This window comes from Heterodontus francisci, chromosome 14 (genome assembly GCF_036365525.1).
Source record: "Heterodontus francisci isolate sHetFra1 chromosome 14, sHetFra1.hap1, whole genome shotgun sequence".
Lineage (NCBI taxonomy): Eukaryota > Metazoa > Chordata > Chondrichthyes > Heterodontiformes > Heterodontidae > Heterodontus > Heterodontus francisci.
In genome coordinates this window covers 78,819,714-78,840,668 of record NC_090384.1, presented here as the reverse complement: position 1 = coordinate 78,840,668, position 20,955 = coordinate 78,819,714, and the positions used below count along the sequence as shown (strand labels likewise).

Here is a 20,955-nt window from a genome sequence, read left to right as displayed (position 1 = left end):
ACCAGCCAAACAGGTTTTCTTAGGTTTAAAGAAGGAAGGCTGAACTTTATTAAACTTAAACTTTAATTCAGTTATCGCCTATGGATACGTGACGCTAACAAGCACACGCGATACACACATGCAGATAGAGACAGAAATGCGAAGAAATAAAGTGGAAAAGTTTGAGACAATATCTGAAGATGGTTTTGGTTACTATTCCCAGAACTCGCTGTAGAGTCTTTGTTTGTATGTTGGGGCCCAGTATTCTTCTTAAACCTTGTTCGATGTAGGAGACTTTTCTCTCTTGAGGTTCATGTGTCTTCAGTGTGTTTGGAGTTCCGTGAGAAAGAGATGAGAGCAGACAGCAGTCATAAAGTTATACAGCACAGGAACAAGTCCTTCGGCCCATCGAAAGGAGGCCTTCTCAGTCCAAGAGTCTTTTTGAGTTCAAACTCTGTGGCTTGCTCAAAAAAATCCTGGACCAGCCAGTTGTCATGTGACCAGCTGGTTTAACCAGTCCTGGCTTTTGTGGATTGTATCACCTTAGCAGTCTCTGGAATGCTCTTCTTACACCATAGTCCTTTGTCTCCAAAAGCACAGTCTGTTAGTATGCAAATGTCCTTCCAGCCAAGTGTCTGGTGATTTTTTTAACAAGTCCTTTTTTCACTCCAGCAAGAGTTTAAAATCAATGTTCATATGACAAAATTAATATGCTCCATTCTTGGCCTGCACAACACTCTTCACAGTAAAAACATGTAGTGACTAGAATATTTCATTAGCAGAAAGCAGTGATAATGGGAACAATTGGCCAAAAGTGAAGTATTTTTGTCCACAGTTATAATTTTTCTTTGTGTACTGCATTTGGTTGCTTAACAGTTTCCCTTTGGATTCTGACATTTGAGGGGCACAAAGATTCTATAGCATCATCAAGTTGAGATGAATGTATCACTTAAAGTGCAAAAGTCATAAATGTCAGTTAATTATTGATCATACCAGGTATTAAATTATATTATAACATTTATCACTCCATTATTGGCGGCCATGGCTTGAGCTGTCCCACCCTGAAGCTCTGGAATTCCATTCATAAACCTCTTCAACTCTCTTTCCTCCTTTCAGACTCTCCTTAATACCTGGCTCTGACCAAGCTTTTGGTCATCTGCCCTAATAACCCCTTATATGTGGTTTGGTGTCAAATTTTTTGATTGTGAGCGTTGGGACATTTACTACATTAAAGGTACTAATAAATACAAGCTGCTGTTCTTTTTGTAATGTGCTGCACAAAATAGTTGTGACCTAGATCCTATGTTAAGTGATATTCCAAGTCCTTTCAGTCCTGACTGGAAGGCAAAATGTTTTTCATTAGAAGAAAATAAGACTGAGCACAAACATTTCATTTTTTGCCCAAAACAGCAATATCAGTTTTTTTTCCAGTTTCCTCTTTACTTCAGATACTGCACAAAAAGGTTAAACCAGACACAGTGGTTAAGACATTCCGTTTGAAATTTAGGCACGAAACACAGTTCAAAACCACATATTTGAATAAAGACCGAATGCTGGAAAAGAATTCAAATTACCTGAATCCTTCTAATGCCTTGCAACTCCCTCAGGTAATGTATTTTGCATTCATCCAGGATGATGACTTAGGCTTCAACAGGTTTCAGAGCTAGCCCTTGGTCCAGCAGAAAATATATTTGAAGTACAGTCCTACAGTACCCCCCAGTAATAATGCTCAATTGTGAGAAACTCTAAGCAATCATTTTGTCAACCATTACTGCATACAGTCCCAAGCCATGTAACTTAATACGGTTATCTGCAGCAGAGTGATTCACACTGATTTATTTGTACATGTCATTGGTCTGTAGCGTTTACCAGATTTTTTGCTGTGATATATGACTTGTATAACATAACCAACACGACTGACTGATATAAAAACAGTAAGTGCTGGAAATACTCAGCAGGTGTGGCAGTATATGTGGACAGAAACAGAGTTAACGTTTCAAGTTGATGACCTTTCATCAGATGTTCTGACTTGGTTTTGATCAACCCGGGATTCCTTGGGCTTTACTGTCTTTCCCATTCTATCCTTGGTCACATTATTGACCTACTCCAATCATAACTCTATCCATTCCACATTCATTCACTTTCTTAAAGCCATACATACTCAGTGCACACAGCCTTCAATCCCCTCTCAGTACAGTGGCACAGATAAATCAGGAAATAGAGGATGCAAAATGTCATGTTTCAGTTTTTAAATACCTAATGATTGTAGGAGGAAGGAAAATCTGAGAAAAGCAAGAGATTCAACAGTATTAAAAGACCTGAAGAATGACAAGTAGGAGATTTCAACACAATGAGAAGGTAAGGACAAGGAACAACGTGCAGGATTTTTATTTGCAGGGCAAGAGGAACAAGGGGGAGTAAACCTTGGAGAAGCAATGGCTTAGTATACTGATGTTAAACAAAATCCACAACAGATAGAGGCTGAAGGCAAGAGAAGCATTACCTGTCATGCAATTTGTTTTTCTTATATTCTTCTCCAGGAGTGAGTGAGGTTTTAGAAGGACGTAGTCAGATATGGAAGCAGATGAGCTTTATAGATATGAGATAGAGGATTTTTTTTTTGCTTTAGATAGATTATAAATTTTTTGGAGGTAGTTAACACAATGGACAAGATGTGGGGGTGCCATTTTGAAGTCAGAAGAAAGCAGAACGAGAAAGAATACCAATGCATGAAATGTTATGGGTGCAGCCAAAGGTAGGTGGTGGAATTTATGGTTGTAGTTGGCAAGGGATATGAAAAAACTACACCTTTGAAGAACAGCCCCCAGGTCATAAACACGTAGACCGATTTTTGCTAAAATGGTGCGTGAGGGACTATCCTGACATTTTTCTTTGAGTATTCATTCCTGTTCTTGCAGACTGAGTAACCTGTGTGTACTGGTCGCTTGAATCTGTATAGCAAAGAAGTTTGCCTGTCAAGACTTTAGAACCAATGCATCAAGATTAACCTAGGAATTATGTAGAAATGGTCAGAAACAACTAATATGGTAATTGAGAATTTAGGTTTGTTTTGTTACTGTCTGATCTAATTTTCTTCCCCAAAATGGTACGCTATAGATCCCTAGGGATCTCAATCTAGATTGAAAGCAAATTCTTGCCTTGTGGCACATAGAGATTTTCTAGTGGGTATCTGATTTGCTAGCCTACGTGGACCCCAAGAAAAAGACATTTTTTTGCCAACGCCTTAAATCTGATACTAAAAACATCAAAGATAAGTATCCAATAATGGAGAGTCTGGAAAGAGGAAGACTAATGAGGTAACTAGTGTTTCACATGCTCAGCTACTGAGAAAGAAGCCATTTCACCAATTTTAGATTGGATTATCACTGCTGATCCTGGATTCCATTTAGTTGTTCTTCCTTAGAAATGCTGCAACTCACAGGAAGGTCATAGTTTAATGAAAGCATAGATCACAATCGTTAGAGGAAGGCTTTCACACAACTCAAATTTTTGAAGCCGGGAATTTGTAAACACAAAACAGGTCTGCCAAATACCAAGTTAAGCTCAAAAACTGGCTTTAAAAATGCATGAAATCAACAAAAGATACAGCACCATCTCAGGCATTGTGTTCTCTCAGCCACAGTAGCAAAAAGGTGCTGCTGTTAGTAACAGAAGAAAATCAACAGGAAGGTACCACAGAGCAGATATCAGATATGCAACTTAGCTTGAAAGCAAACCCTCTATAGACAGGAATTCATGACTTTTTGTCAACATACATATTGTATCCTCACGGTCATCCTATCTTCAAGCTCCCTTAACTTGTCAAGGTTCTCTAATGCATCGTCACCGCTCAAGATTTGTGCCTATTTCTCCCACAGAACCCTACTCTAATCCCTCTAAATAAAGGTCTATCCCTTCCAACTGAACCCAAGTCATGATAAACATTGTGGCCATGGTGCATCATCCCCCCTCTACTTCCTTGACCTCTCTGCAGGTTTTGACAGGTCGATCACATGATTCTACTCCAATGGTTCTTCTCCATTGTTCAGCTCCAGAGGACTGCCCTTACTTTGCTCCACTCCTGCAAAGCTAATCACAACCAGCGCAATTCCAACAAATGGCTTCTCTTATCGCCCCACATGCTCAATTCAGTAGTCTGCCAAAGATCCAACCTTGCCCCCATTCCTCTGACCAATATTCCTTAACTGCATGCTATTCCTTGCTGACAACATTTGAAGCTATGCGGTCAGCTTCCACATGTATGCCAAAGACATCTAGCCCTCTCTCTCTCTCTCCAACACCTTTTTCAGCCCCTTTACTACCTCTGTGGTTTCAGGCTATTTTTCTATTATCATGTCTTGGATAATAGATAACTTCAAACTAAACACTGAGAAAACCAAAGCCATCAACTTTAGTTACCGCACAAACTCTAGACCCTCTCCACTTACTCAAATTCCTTCATCAGCCATTATCTTCTGCAGAAATAGAGAATGCTAGTAACCTCAGCATTCTACTTGACCTCAAGCTGACCTTCCAATATCAAAGTCTCCATGAAAAAGATAATTTATTTCCACCTCCAAAGCACTGCCTGCTTCCATCCCTATCAGCTCATCTTCTGCTGAAACCTTCACTCATGACCATCATTTCCAGTCACAATTATTCCACAACTCTTCCAGCCGGCATCCCAGCTTCAGCACAACCAGAACTCTGCTATCCATATCACACTCATCCTCCCTAACTAGCATTGATATCCACTTCCACAAAACCTGAAAATTAAAATTCTTGTCCTTGTAATTAACACCTCCCCTAGTATCTCTCAACCCATACAATCCTGCCCCCTTGTACTCTATATTCCACTGACTCCAGTTTCTTGGGCATTCCTTCACCCCTACTGTACCTTCAAACGCACTGTTTGCTTTGGAGTTCCTTAGCTAAACCCTTCTCTGCCTTTCCACCTCTATTTAAATCCCTCCTTAAAATCAGTCTTTGAGCAAGCTTAAACACCCCTCACACTCTCTTTGTGGATTGATCTCTATTTTCCTCATGCCTCTAAAGCATCTCGGAATATTTTTCTAAATTAAAGACTTTATAAAGAAGGACAATAAACTTGCATATACAGCACCTTTCACAACCTCAAAGCGCTTCACATTCAATTAAGTATTTTGAAGTGTAATTGGTGCTGTAATGTCAAGAAATACTACAGCCAATACACATACATAAAAACACACATAAGCACACTAGTTATGTACATGGAACTGAATAACTACAAAGATTATGGTGATATAAAACACCAATATCATCTTTCAAATCAATAACCTGCTGCAATCAGAGCAATTTAATTTTGACAATGACCAAACTGAAGCTTCTCTTTGCATATTGACATCTTGAGGATCTATATAGGAAGAGACTATACATTTAAACAATCACACAAATATTTAAAGCCATGATATACCCAGGAACATGTAGCTGATGGAGAGCTCTAAGTTGAATTTGATAAATGATGTTGCAACTTTAAAATAAAATGGTGTATTGGTAAAAGAACAAGTGCAACACTGTTAAAGGCAACAACATAATTTCAGATTTAGATAATCTGCATAAATACAAACAGTTCTCACATTTTATGAAATTATCTGAATCCTGCAACTCCCCCCTTCCTACAGCATTATTCAATGGTTCTTCAAAAAAATACATTTGATTTCCTCGAAATCCAAAATTTGTTTTTCCCTCCAAAGTACTTTCAGCACCATCCACTTCTTCCTCTCCTTCTTCTTTGGCCTCCTTGTCTCGAGAGACAATGGGTAAGCGCCTGGAGGTGGTCAGTGGTTCGTGAAGCAGCGCCTGGAGTGGCTATAAAGGCCAATTCTAGAATGACAGACTCTTCCACAGGCGCTGCAGATAAAATTGGTTTTCGGAGCTGTTACACAGTTGGCTCTCCTTGCGCTTCTGTCTTTTTTCCTGCCAATAGCCAAGTCTCTTCGACTCGCCACTCTTTAGCCCCACCTTTATGGCTGTCCACCAGCTCTGGCGATCACTGGCAACTGACTCCCACGACTTGTGATCAACGTCACAGGACTTCATGTCGTGTTTGCAGACGTCTTTAAAGCAGAGACATGGACGGCCGGTGGGTCTGATACCAGTGACAAGCTCGCTGTATAATGTGTCCTTGGGGATCCTGCCATCTTCCATGTGGCTCACATGGCCAAGCCATCTCAAGCGCCGCTGGCTCAGTAGGGTGTATATGCTGGGGATGTTGGCCGCCTCGAGGACTTCTGCGTTGGAGATATGGTCCTGCCATCTGATGCCAAGGATTCTCCGGAGGCAGTGAAGATGGAATGAATTGAGACATCGCTCTTGGCCAGCCATTGGTAATTCATAAATCAATGCTTTTCTGTAACACCATTACATTGACAAACATATGAAAGTGACAGACCAGGAAAAGACCCACTTGTCCATCTAATCTGCCTCATATAGTTATGATGCCCTATGCATCATGATCGATACTCCCTACCCACCCAGAGCCATGTAATCTCCTGAGTGGTGAAAACAGAACAAAATGCAGGCCAATTAGGGAAAATTCCTCTACACCTGTCGGCTATCAAAGCTAGTCCAGATCATATTTATCCGAATATTACAGTGTACCTACTTTTTATACAAGCTAATTATGGCCTTGGCCAGAAAGAGGTCAAGCTTTCTACTGAAGGAATACAGTGAAAATGGCCATGGCAGAAGCCGGTAACCTCTTCCACAGGTTTACTAGCTTCTGAGGAAAAGTAGGACCATCTAATGTTCAATCTAGTTCTTCCCTTACCTAACTTGTAAGCCTGAAACATGGTCCTCCCTAACTGATCCAGCTGAAATAATTGGCCTACGTAAACACAATCAAGTTAACATTCACTTGTACAAATGTGTATTAAGGAAAGATAGCACGGATTTAAGGGCAAATCGTGTTTAACTGATTTGATTGAGTAACAGAGACTGTGGATGAGGGTAATAAGGTTGATATGGTGTATGTGGACTTCCAAAAGGTGTTTAATAAAGCGCAACATAACTGACTTGTCAGCAAAGTTGAAGCCCATGTAATGAAAGAGACAGTGGAAGTATGGATATGAAGTTGGGTGAGTGACAGAAAACAGAGAGTAGTGATGAAGTGATTTTTTTGGACTGGAGTACAGTATATAGTGGTCTTCCCCAGGGGTTGCTATTAGAAGTACGGCTTTTCTTGATTTATATTGCAAGACACAATTTCAAAATTTGCAGATAATTCAAAACTTGGAAGTATTGTGACCTATGAGGAGGACAGTGATAGACTTCAAGAGGACATACAGGCTGCTGGAATGGGCTGACATGTGGCAAATGAAATTTAATGCAGAGAAGTGCGAACTGATACATTTTAATAGGAAGAATAAGGAAAGGCAATATAAAATAAATGATACAATTCCAAAGCAGGTGTAGGAGCAGAGGGACCTGGGGGTATACATAAAGAAATCTAATGGAATGCTACCTTTTATTACGAGAGGAATTGAAAATAAAAGGATGTTATGCCTCAGTTATACAGGGCACTAGTGAGACCACATCTTGAATACTGTGGGCAGTTTTGAGGTCTCCTTATTTAAGGAAGAATGTGAATGCATTGGAGGCGGTTCAGAGGAGGTTTACTAGATCGATACCTGGAAGGAGCCGGTTGTTTTATGAGGAAAGGTTGGACAGACTGGGCTTGTTTTCACTGGAGTTTAGAAGAGTGAGGGGAGACTTCAGTGAAGAATATAAGATCCTGAATGGTCTTGACAAGGTGGATTTGGAAAGGATGTTTCCTCTTGTGGGGAGTCCAGAAAAAAAGTATACAGACCCAGCTCCTTGAGCTTTTCTCGGTAACTAAGGTGCTGTGGACTGGGAATTAATTTTGTGGCCCTCCTCTGCACCCTTTCCCACAGCCCTCAACATATGGGGAGACAAAAACTGGACACACTATTCCAACTGAGGCGCAACCAAGGTCTTGTACAAGAATAAGGCAGCATGCTTTTTTGTAGTCAATTGTAGAACCTCATCTGCCTTAGCTATAGCCTCACTGTATTGGGCATGAACGAAGTAATGCACCATAACACCCAGAACTCAATCTTTCAGCACTCTCTTTTGCATTCGACCTGCCCACATGCATAACACCGCACTTTTCTAAGTTAAACATTATTTGCCAAATTGGGTCCATTCTCCTTGAGATCCACTTATAGTGAAGCATCCTCTATCATTATGTCTGTGAAGCATCTCGCATCGATCTTGGTATTGGCCACAAGCCTGCGGATCATTCCCCCAACACCTACGTCTGGTCATTAAATGAAAATAGTAAATAGCAAAGGTCCTAACACTGATCCTCGTGGGATACCACTGGCAAATAATCTCCAAATGCAACAAAACTTTCTGCCTATGGTTATTCAGGCACCTCTCAGTTCACTGCAGCAGATGACCACTAACTTCACATGATTCTATCTTGCAGTGAAGTCTCTTGAGTGGTAACTTATCAACAGCTTCCTGAAAGCACAAGGAGACAATGTTTACTGGGTTACCCTCATCCACTATCCTGGTGACTTCATCAAAAACACAAGACACCTCCTTTTTTTTTCCAGAAGTAGTGTTAGGTGCCCTGTTAAGACTTTCTCTATTCAAGTGATCATATACACTAATGATATCTATGAGCATCCTACCTAAAACTGAAGTCAAGCTAATGGGCCTATGGTTTCTTGAGTTTTAACTTTTTAAAACTTCAAATGAACGTAAACTGCATTTAAAAAATCTGGCTAGAATAGGACAGTGAAAGAGAGGAAGAGAAATCAGATTTAATTCATAAGTTTCTCACAATACTCCCTCCCCAAAAAATAGATGAAGTACTCCTCTGATGAAAGCACTTGTATTCTAGGAATCGTCATTATATTTCAGCTAAATCCCCAAGGGTTTGAATAACATATGGGTGATGCTGCCACTTTGTTTTTAGTAACGCGAACAGTGAATCTCAGCACAGAAAAAAGGGGAACAACTGGTGAAAGGAAACAAAAATGAATTCACACCAGCAACAGATTAAACAGACTGGGTGATGGTCCTGCATTTGTGATGTAGGCTGAGACTAAGTATAGCTCACTGAGCGAGCAGAACCAGTGCCCGAATTTTAATTATGGCCCCAAGGTGGCTTTTCGAAGGTACAACAGGAGCACAATGTTCTTAGATAAAAGATACACAAAGACAGATCGGTTAAGCCCAGGGACATTTGCAGCACTGCAATTTGAAAACTGTGTCAAGTCAATCTTGTTATAATTCAACTAGTCAGCTAATATTTATCACTCAGAATTACAAAAAAAAATTTCCATGTCAGGTGCAGGTCTATATTTTGCCACTAATTTTCAGTTAAAAGAGTCTTGTTGATATGATCATTGAGAAAAAAAAAACTAGATTTGATAAGTTAAAACAGCGATTCGAATGAAATTTATACCGAATATTAGTTATGCAAAATTCTAATAATAAAACATAACATCCATTTGTCTAACTCTATCAATGTGTATAAAATCACAAATAAAAAAACAAAAATATCATGCAAGTAGAATTCAAATATAAAATGTTAAAATACAGAAATCTTGTCCAAGTGAACAGTTCAAGGTTAAGATTCTACAACTTACATTTACATAACATTAATGTAGTAATTTAGCATCTTTAAGTCGTCAGCCTCGGCTTATTTGTAGCACTCATCTGAGTCAGAAGGTCATGGGTTCAGGTCTCATTCTAAGCTGACACTTCTGTGCAGTTCTGAGAAAGGGCTGCAGAGTCACAGGTGCCATCTTCTCGATAGGATATTAAATTGAAGCCCCCTCTCAGGTGGGTGTGAAAGATCCTCTGGCACGTTACGAAGTAGATTATGGTATTAGCTGATCATTTAGGAATAGGAATAGAAGTAGGCGATTTATCCCCTTGAGCCTATTCCTCCATTTAATTAGATCAACTCCAGATATCGCCTTTATTCCAGATCCTTTATTATCCTTCACCAACAAAAATCTATCTCGGCCTTGAAAATTTTGATTGACCCAGCATCTACAATCATTTGGGGGCTGGAGTTCCAAATTTCCACTGTCCTTTGTGCGTTGCGTTTGTTAAATGTTCTTCCTAATTTCACTCCCAAGTGCCCTAGCTCTACTTTTAAGATTATGACCCTTGTTTACAACTTCTACTTTGCACTAACTTTTAGTTTTGAGCACTTGAACATCTAAATTTCTTTGCTCCTCCACAGTTTCGACCATTCTCACTCACCATTAGAAAATATTCTAATGTCTTTTTCAGATCCTAAGTGGGTAACCACACATATCACATTGAACTCCATATGTCATAACTCTGTCCACTTACTTAGCCTATGTCCCTTTATAACCTGCTGCTCCCATCAACACAACTTACAAGTCCGTAATTACCTGGGTTCTCCCTCCTTTTTTAAATAACGGAATGCCTATTTGCAATTTTCCGACCTAAAGGCATAATTCCTGAATTTCATTGTCGTGGGACCTTGTGTGCAGTTTGGCTGCCATTTTGGACTGTATTGTCAAAGCTTCCCTGGTGAACTCATGAGTTTATCTTTAGTATATTTCACATATGAATTTGGCTAATATTTCTAAGGATTTATTGTTGAAATCTTCATTTATTAAATGTGTTTGGCTTGTATCCGCTGGAATTTAGAAGAGTAAGAGGTGACTTGATTGAAACATATAAGCACAGTGGCGCAGTGGCGAGCATCGCAGCCTCACAGTTCCAGCGACCCGGGTTCGGTTCTGGCTACTGCCTGTGCAGTTTGCACGTTTTCCCTGTGACCCTGTGTGGGTTTCCTCCGGGTGCTCCGGTTTCCTCCCACATGCAGGTTTATAGGTAAATTGGCCATTGTAAAAATTGCCCGTGGTGTAGGTAGGTGGTCGGAGAATTGAGGGAAGGTGGGGATGTGAGAGGGAAAAATGGGATTAATGTAGGATTGGTATAAATGGGTGGTTGATGGTTGGTGCGGAGTCGTTGGGCAGAAGGGCTTGTTTCGGTGCTGTATCTCGCTATGACTCTAAGATCCTGAGGGGCCTTGACAGGGTGGATGTGGAAAGGATGTTTCTCCTTGTGGGTGAATCTAGAACTGGTGTCACTGTTTAAAAATAAGGGGCCACCCATTTAAGACAGAGATGAGGAGAAATTTTCCCTCTCAGAAGGTCGTTAGTCTTTGGAACTGTCTTCCACAAAAGACGGTGGAAGAAGAGTCTTTGAAAATTTTTAAGGCAGAGATAGATAGATTCTTGCTAAGTAAGGGGGTGGAAGGTTATCAGGGAGGTGAAAATGCAGAGTATTTCTGCCATGAACTTATTAAATGGCGCAGCAGGCTCGAAGGGCTGAGTGGCCTCCTGCTCCTAATTCGTACATTTGTATGTGTTACAATATATCAATTACCCAAGCCTGGATCTTTAAGAATAAATTTTCAAGTACAGAATTAAACAACCCATCATATAATTCTATCAATTCAAATACTAATAAAAGTACTAGACATCAAAACAGAAACATTACCAATAGAAAAATATAATTTGAAAGGCTACCGATTTAAGTTGAATTTGGTTTTACATTACACATACGTGAATAATGAGACACATAGGAATAAACCATTTGGCCCCTTAAATCTGTTTGACCATCCAATGAGTTCATGGCTGATCTGTAATCCAGCTCCACATGCCTGCCTTTGCTCCATATCCCTTAATACCTTTAGTTTACAAAAATCTATCCACCTCAGATTTAAAATTAACTGATCTAGCATCAATTGCCATTTTCAGAAGAGAGTTCCAAATTTCTATCACCCTTTGAGTGAAGAAATGTATCCTAATTTCATTCCTGAAAGGTCTGGCTCTAATTTTTGGACTATGCCTCCTGGTCCTAGACTCCCCAACCAGTGCAAATAATTTCTATCTATCCTTTCTAGTCTCCTTAATATCTTGAAAGCTCAGAACTGCTCACATCACTCCAGGTGTGGTTGAACCAGGGCTATCGCATAACTTATATGCCCTTGCATTCTAATCCTCCAGATATAAAGGCCAGCATTCCATTTGCCTTTTTGATTATTCTCCGTGCCATTTCTTGACACTTAATGATCTATGTACGTGCCCCAAAGTATCTTTGGATCTCCACTGTTTCTAACTTTCAACATTTACAAAGTATGCTGTTCTATCCTTTTTTAGGTCTAAAGTCATGAAATGTGGTAAGGATAGCACGCTTGGAAGGAACAAGTCATTTTGGACCTATGAGTCCCAAAGTTTTCTACTATTGGAGTTCTCAGCATGTCATGTCTGGGTCTGTTGTAGAGTCATTGGTAGAGATTGAGTGTTATAGTTAATCAACAACTCCATCATAATTTCCTTAAACAACTCATCACTGTATCAGATTGGTAGAAGGCAAACTGGATGGACCATGACCTTTTATCGTCTAGCAATTCCTATGTTATGATTTTAAACTATTGTCTCGGGGATCACATTCTGTCCATTAAGAATTCAGGCCACTGGTGTATACCAATTAAATCAACCAAATTTTGTTTTCATATATAGAAATACAGGATAGATATTCTTGTTTTAATTAATCTGATCATTAGGCATACATTTATAGATTCATGCATGGCATTTAAAACAGAAAATCTGAAACCGAAAATAAGGCAAAAAGAAACAACTTTGTATAATGACAAACCCAGGTGCATGTATAAAAGGAAGAACTAAGCATTTTCAAATGTTTTATTAAAGAAATAATCTTTAAATTATTAATCTGCTTCATTCAAGCAAATTTCTGTGCTGGGTTGGGGGGGGGGGGGGGGGGAGAGAAGCGGGGGGTGAGTGGGGGAAATAAACAGACTACAGTGAATTTAGCACATTGTGACGTGCTTGTTGGATCAGAAGGTGCTTCCAGCATGTTTGAGATAAAGGACCCAAATTAAGAGTAAGATATCTAAAATTACCTTTCACCGTCATCAGATAAAACAGACTAGAGAAATTTATTACCACTGCCTCTCATACAGACTACTGCTAATTATAGCTCAGTAGGGTGAAAGCTACACAGAGTCTGAATCTCAATTGCAGCATCAAAACTGTTTTTCCATCATGGATAGAATGGCCTGGCATAATTGTACTATGTTTTGCGTGTCTTACATTGGAAATGATACATAAGGATATATGACATTTGTGCATTTGGAAACAAGTGAAAAACAAAGTATTTTAAATCCGTTTCATTCGGCAGAAATCTAGTAACAGCAACTGAATTTTGCATTTGTAAAAAAAGAAAACTTCATAAGCAGTGTTCTGTGTATTATAACTTACAGGATTACCCCAGAACTTGTGGAATAAATGTCAAAACCAACACATCCAGAAAATTAAATATTCTGAATTTGTTTAATGAGTTAGAAAAAAATTACTGGAAAATCTAAAATAACTATTTTAGCAAAATAAAAAGTAACAGTTCTATGACAGATATTAGCAATGTGGAATAGGTTTGTGATTGCAGCCCTGGTGGAACTTCCATGGTAAGACTGCATTCCTGTTATTTTAATGGGAACAGCTGCATTCGAATAAATCTGACCATCGCAAGAAGTTCCCACCATTCCTGGTCAATATTCCGTCCTCCCCATCCGTCTTGAGTACAGTTCCAAGGGTGCCACCAAGTGGCCATTGTTCATGTGTAGGCTTTACCAGTGAGTGCTAGCAGGATTTTCAACCTGGATGGTGTGGTGAAGGGGGGGGGGGGGGGGGGGGTGGGGGTGGGGAGGAGAAGGGAGGGGAAGAGAGAGAGAGAGAGCGAGAGAGAATTCTGTTCCCAGCTAAGACTGTACATTTCCCACATGAATTTCTGTAATCATGAGTGGAAATCTGGTCTGCCTTTTCCACTTGCCCAACTTGCTGCAATCAGTTAAATTAGTACAGACCAAAGACAGAATCTGCAACCTGCCTGATTACTGTAACTAACTTATTCACAGAATAAAATTGCTGAGGCACCAGGGAGCAGTTTTTAATGATTGATTTTGTGATTGGGCAGGGCAGGTCACTGAAACAGACAATAACTCCCAAGTGTAAGTAGATATAGGTAGTTAGATTTTAGTTTAACTTGACCATTTTCACACTGTATCCTCCAACAAACAAGGTCAAGGAAGCCATTTTAATACTAACGTGACCAAAGAAGCCATTTTGTATCCTGTATTAATCAAACTGTATTAAGCAGTAACCCATCATGAAACAGATGATCGAGTTATAATTAATAAATCAATAATCATGTTAGAAAGAGCAGGTTTTTAATGTAAAGTTTATTAAATTTACAACTCAGTCTTAAGCTTGAGAGAAAGTTCAGTGCTAGTTGAATTCTGTAACTCGCTGTAATACAAAGTCAGCAGAAAAGCATTGTGAACCTTGATAACATTCAATGGCTTGGCTAACAAAGAATCCATTTCTGTACACATTTCTTACTGTCTAAGGAGATAATAACCATAACAAAAAGAACTCTTCATAGTTTAACATACTTATTGGCAAGTATTTCATTGATTAAGCCCCAATTAGAGGAGGGTAGTAACCAACATCACAGGGCCTAGACCAACCATCAGGCAAACTAAAAGGTGGTCTGATGGCCAAAAAGGGATAAAATCAGGGTCCACAATGCTTCGTTGCGCAGAAACACTAGAAGACTCGGAGGTAGAAGCACAGACCAACAGCCAAGTTCTCCGTCTGACGAGGCGATCAAGACCGAAAGAGAGGACCGAGTCACTCTGCAACCAAAACCGGACCAGGAAGCACACGTGCGAGAGCTGTAAAGTTGCATTCCCAAGTTTGTTGAGTATAATTCTACTTCCAATTGTTGTTAGGTATTATTTTACTTTCAATAAACTCCCTGGACTAATTAATAAGATATCCTGTTGCCTTAAATGGTTAAATCTTGTCTGATTGGAATAGAGGTCTGCGATAGACCTTCACAAGCTCAACCTCCACAATATTCTCACCACGGGTAGGCTGGGTATAGATGACAAATACAACGGTCAGTAGAAGTCTCCCCAAGTTACGTGCCCTCAGAGGCACTTCAACAGAACTGGAAAAGTGGCTCTCACAACTCTTTCCTGCCCCTACCTCCCTCCCCCCACCATGACTACTTCTATAGATATAGTTCTTCTTTACTTAATCGGCAGTGCAACTCCCAATAATGCTGAATTGTGAAAATAATGTGAATTATTCAACCCAATACATGTCTTTGCAAATTACCGCATGTACAAGTCAGACTGCAAATAAATTGTTGGCATACAGTTCCAAAATAGAATTTTAAGAAAATGAGTTGATGTAACTTACATGAAGTGTCATTACCACTGGAATTAAGTTATTATTTTATGTTACATGTTTAATCTATTAGATCAAATGTAACAGTTTCTTATTCTATTCCTGGCCTACATTCAGAAACTCAGTCCAAATCTACCAAATTTGCAGATGATGCTAATCTAGGAAGAACAGTGGAATCAAATGAAGCAACATGTTGGAGAAAATATTTGAATGTTGGCAGAACAATAGCAGATTTAATGCTGACAAGTGTAAAGTACTCCATATAAGAGAAAAAAAAATAAGCACCCACACTTCATTGATGAAGAAGTTACCATGGAAGATGAAAGAGGCTTAGTTGCCTTAGCAGACTTGACATTCAACATGCCCAATCAATGCAGAGCATAATCTACTAAACCAACAAAATATTCAACTTTATAACCAAAAAATAGAATATAAGTTACAGGAGGATATGATCAAACTGTACATATGCTGGTCAGACTGCACCTCAAGTGCTGACATAATTTCTGGCCACAGAGAAACATTCAGACACTGGAAGCAGTGCAAAGAGCCACAAAGTTGAACCCTATGCTCAAAAGTCTGACATTAGCAAAGACTGGAGAATCTTGGGTTTTTCTGGCAATAACGCTGACACCAATGTGGCATCTTTTACTAACATGACATTGAACAACTAGTCAGTTAGCCAACTTACATCACTGATCAGTGGGTAAAAAAGCAAAGCAGGGTTTAAAATCTAAAAAAAAGGAACAAAAAGAAAACATAAAACAAGCCATGAAAAACAAGTAGGGAACATATCTGGTCTGACTTTCTGCTGGAATTAGGCTTGCTGACCATTGAGAGTTGGAAGTCGCAGGAAGGAGGACAAAGACTGAAGCTGATGATATGTGGTCAGCCAACTGAGGGTAAATTAAACAGGAAAATTGTGCCAGAAGTAGCATGATGTGGAAAGCATACAGGAACTGAAACACTTCAACACAACTTATACTTACATATTAACATAAGAAGTCATCCCAGGGCACTTCACAGGAGCATTATAAAACAAAATGACACTGAGACACATAAGAGTAGGTCAGATGACCAAAAGCTTGGTCAAAGAGGTAGGTTTTAAGGAATGTCTGAAAGAGGAAAGCAAGATGGAGAGGCGAAGAGGTGTAGGGAGGGTATTCCAGAGTTTGGGGCCTAGGCAACTGAAGGTGCGGCCACCATCTGTGGAGGGATTAAAATCAGGGATGTATAAGAGGCCAGAATTAGATATCTTGGAGGGTTGTGGGGTTGGAGGAAGAGAGGGGCGAGGCCATGGAAAGATTTGAAAACAAGGATGAGAATTTTAAAATCAAAACATCACGACCAATGCAGGTTAGTGGGCACAGGGGTGATAGGAGAATGGGACTTGGTGCGAGTTGAGACACAGGATGTTTACGGAGAGTAGAATGTGGGAGACCAGCCAGGAGTACATTGGAATAGTTAAGTCTAGAGGTAACAAAGGCATGAATGAGGGTTTCAGCAGCAGATGAGCTGAGACAGGGGTGAAGTCAGATGATGTTATGGAGGTGGAAATAGGCAGTCTTAGTGACAGCACAAACGTGAGGTCGAAAGCACATCTCAGGGTCAAATATGACACCAAAGTTGCAAACGGACTGGCTTCATCTCAGACTGTTGCCAGAGAGAGGGATGGAGTTGGTAGCTAGGGAATGGAGTTTGGAGCAGGGACTGAAAACAATGGTTTCAGCCTTCTCAATATTTAACTGGAGGACATTTCTGCTCATTCAGTACTGGATAAGTTGTCTCATAATTTAGCAACAGTGGAGGAGTTGTGAGAAGTGGTGGTGAGGTAGAGCGGAGTGTCGTCAGCATACATGTGAAAACAAACACTGTGCTTTCGGATAGATCCTTGGGTGACACCAGAGATAATGGTGTGGGAGCAGGAAGGGAAGCCATGGCAAGTGATTCTCTGGCTACGATTTGATAGATAAGACTGGAACCAGGTGAGAAGAGTCCCAACCAGCTAGACGTCATTGGAGAGGCAGTGGAGGTGGATGGCGTGGTCAACCACGTCAAAAGCTGCAGACAGGTTCAGAAGGACGAGGAGGGAAAGTTTACCTTTGTCACAGTCACATAGGATGTTACTTACAAGAAATACAAACAATATGCAAAAATTTAAACATTTATATGACAAAAATGAACAGTTTTGTCTGTGTGACCATATTCAATTTTTTTAAATTGTTTTAACTTTTAATAGTACACAAGCTGAATTTTGGTTTCTGCAGATTGTGGTACTGAATAAATAATGTCTTTAATAATAGCTTCTAACATTTTCCCCAAGACAAATGTTAAGCTAATTGGCCTGTAGTTCCCTACTTTCTGTCTCCTTCCCTTTTTGAATAAAGGAGTTAAATTCGCTATTTTCCAGTCCAGCGGAACCTTCCCTGAATCTAGGCAATTTTGGAAAATTAAAACTAAAGCATCAACTAACTCACTAGCCACTTCTTTTAAGACCCCAGGATGAAGTCCATCAGGACTCGAGGACTTGTCAGCCCGCAGTTCCAACAATTTATTCAGTACCACTTCCCTGGTGATTGTAATTTTCTTGAGTTCCTCCTTCCCATTTCCTGACTTATAGCTAATTCTTTATCAACATGTCTCCAAAGAAAGGACTGCTGCAGTGCTACTCAGTATTCACTGTTAGGAAATACACTAAGGTTTTACAGAAGTGGTTTATAATTTATGGTCACATAATGCTAAGTGGTGTGCGACTTCAGTTAGCGAGTCACAACATTGCATTGACAGCATCACCTTCAAAAATCTGCAAGCACACATTTATAACAGATAATTTACATAGTTTCTTACTTTACAATTATGACTACACTTCAAATGTACTCCATTGGCTGTGGAGAACAGTGGGGCCTGCTAAGAATAAATAGGCGTCACATAAATGCAAAATTTTCCTTTCTTTTACCTATCTACATCAATGCGTAATGTGATTTCTTTCATGGAGTTATAGATGAAAAGTATGATGTGGGTAGAGCTGTAATATAAACTGTGTGATAATTAAACCCTGAGAGGAAAGCTTCAGCAAGTTCTTGAGACAATGCTGCTGCTAAATGCACAGGTACATTTAATGCAGCGGTTAAATCAGCTATTTTCGTTCAAAGCGATGAGAGAATTTTATGATAATGACCAGAGGAAGAGGAGAATGTATTGTAAGGTTTTATATTATTTTAGTTATTGCATTTGTGACTCTCACATAGTATATTTATACTACATGAGAATCACAATTATCACTAGACATCGAAAGGTGCATTGGTTGTGAGATATTGTTCTCCCTGCATCACAAGGACTTTCTCAAGAGTATATGTATGAAAAACAACTGTTGGTTCAATAAACCTGATGCACAGAGGTGCCTTTAATATATGCCTCACATTATACTCACCAACCTTTCCATACCTATATGAGAAACACCATTTTCATTAAGTGCAGTGTATATGGTTTGAAACCACACAACTAATGAAAATTAAGTCGCCATACAATATTATATAGTTTTAAAATGTTCCATTCCTAGATCAGTGAAGATATATGACCTGATGCAGATCTTATTTAGCAGAGATTTTGTAGGACAACTTAATGAATGAGAGTGTGTCTGGAACCTTATTTCTTAATAAAAATCCATTTAAAAGTTGCAGTTTTTCCTCTTGCCTCCTTTGAGATGCATACCCTTGCTTACCTGCACACTTGGAAGATGTAAGGTTGTATAAAAAAGGGTAGAACTGTAGACAGCGGATTAATTTCAGGTTGCTGTCACATTCAGGGCATCTAGTTGTTCTATCCAGCGCTGTTCTGAAGGCTTGAAGAGCGGCGCTAACATTCCTCAGAGCCAGGTAGGCATTTCCTAAGCTTAGAAATGTTAGTGGCTGGAAGAGAAAAAAATATTTTGTGGTTAATTCAGTACTCAAGCAAACTAAAAGTGTGTAAACTTTTGTCAGTTATTACAGTTTTGAAATAAAGCAGACCAACACGTTCAACAATCGGGATGTTTGTCACCTTTTGCCTACATTAAGTTTGCATCCGAAATATTCAAACTTCCAAAAAGGAAAGTTTTAACACAAATGCCCACTCCAAATGGAAATATCTGTACAGATTTGAGTACTTATATGACTGATAGAGATAAATTAAGAGAGATACACCATCATACTGCAATACGATTAAGTTAACACAATGTAGAATGACATGCCACAATAGCATTTTCAGGCACTTCACAACAAGGTACACTGCACTGATGACTCACTGTATAGAACTGAGGAGATAAAGATGAATAGACAAATCATAGCACAGGAGAATGTCTTTCAGCCCGTTGTATCTGTGCTGGCTCTCTGTGAGCAACTCGCCATAGTCATCCCGCCCCCTTCTGGCTTTCCGCAGGGGTGGGTTCTTTTCCCTGTAGCCCTGCAAATGATTTCTCTTCAGATAATTATCCAGTTCTCTTTTGAAGGTCTTGATTGAATCTGTCTCCAACACACACAGGTAGAGCATTCCAGATCCACTCGCTGCGTAAAAAAAGTTTTCCCTCATGTCGCTGTTACTTCTATTGCCAATGGCCCTAAATTGGTGTCCTCTGATTCTGGCCAATGGGAAATGTTTCTCCCTATTTACTCTGTCCAGACCCCTCACGATTTTGAACACCTCTATCAAGTCTCCTCTTAATCTTCTATTCTCCAAGGAGAATAGATCCAGCTACTCCAACCTATGCATGTAACTGAAGTTCCTCATCCCCGGAACCAGTCTCGTGATTCTTTTCTGCAACCTCTCTAAATGCTTTAACATCCTTCCGAAACTGTGGCGCCCAGAACTGGTCACAATACTCCAGTTGAGGGCAACCAGTGTTTTATACAGGTTTATCATAACTCCCTTATTTTATACTCTACTCCCCTATTTATAAAGCCCTGGACCCCATATGCTTTACTGACGACTTTTTCGACTTGCAGTACAACCTTCAATGATTTGTGCATATATACCACCAGGTCGTTCTGCTTCTATGCTTGCTTTAGAATTGCACCCATTAATTTATATTGCCTTTCCTCATTCTTCCTACCAAAGTCAATCACTTCACACTTTCTGCATTTAATTTCATCTGCCTCTTGTCCCCCCTATTCCACCAGCCTATGCACTCTTGAAGTTTATCACTATCCTCCTCACAGTTCACAATACTTCCAAGTTTTGTGTCATCTGCAAATATCGATATTGTGCCTTGTACACCCAAGTCTAGGTAATTAATTTCTCGCAAGAAAAGCAGGGATCCCGACATCGACCCCTGGGGATCCTCACTAAATACCGTCCCTCCAGTCCGAACAATCATTCACAACTTCAGTTTCCTTTCACTCAGCCAATTTTGTATCCATACTGTAACCGTCCCATTTATTCCATGGGCTCTAGTTTTGCTGACAACCCAGTTATGTAGCACTTTTATCAAATGCCTTTTGGAAGTCCATGTACACCACATCAACCACATTACTCCCATCAACCCTCTCCGTTACCTCATCAAAAAACTCAAGCAAGTTAAACACGATTTGCCCTCAACAAATCCGTGCTGGTTTCCCTTAATTAATCTACATTTGTCCAAGCGACAATTAATTTTGTCCTGAATTATCGT

General features: G+C 39.8%; 1 protein-coding gene across 2 annotated transcripts in view; it reads right to left on the bottom strand.

Annotated features, from left to right (window-relative positions):
- ttc17 (tetratricopeptide repeat domain 17) overlaps positions 1-20,955 on the bottom strand; it is a 153,289-nt gene that overhangs the window by 48,383 nt on the left and 83,951 nt on the right. For both annotated transcript variants that reach the window (XM_068046450.1, XM_068046449.1), the window contains exon 16: positions 19,033-19,219. In XM_068046450.1, the coding sequence (XP_067902551.1) occupies positions 19,033-19,219 (187 nt within the window). The remainder of the gene's footprint in view (positions 1-19,032; positions 19,220-20,955) is intronic.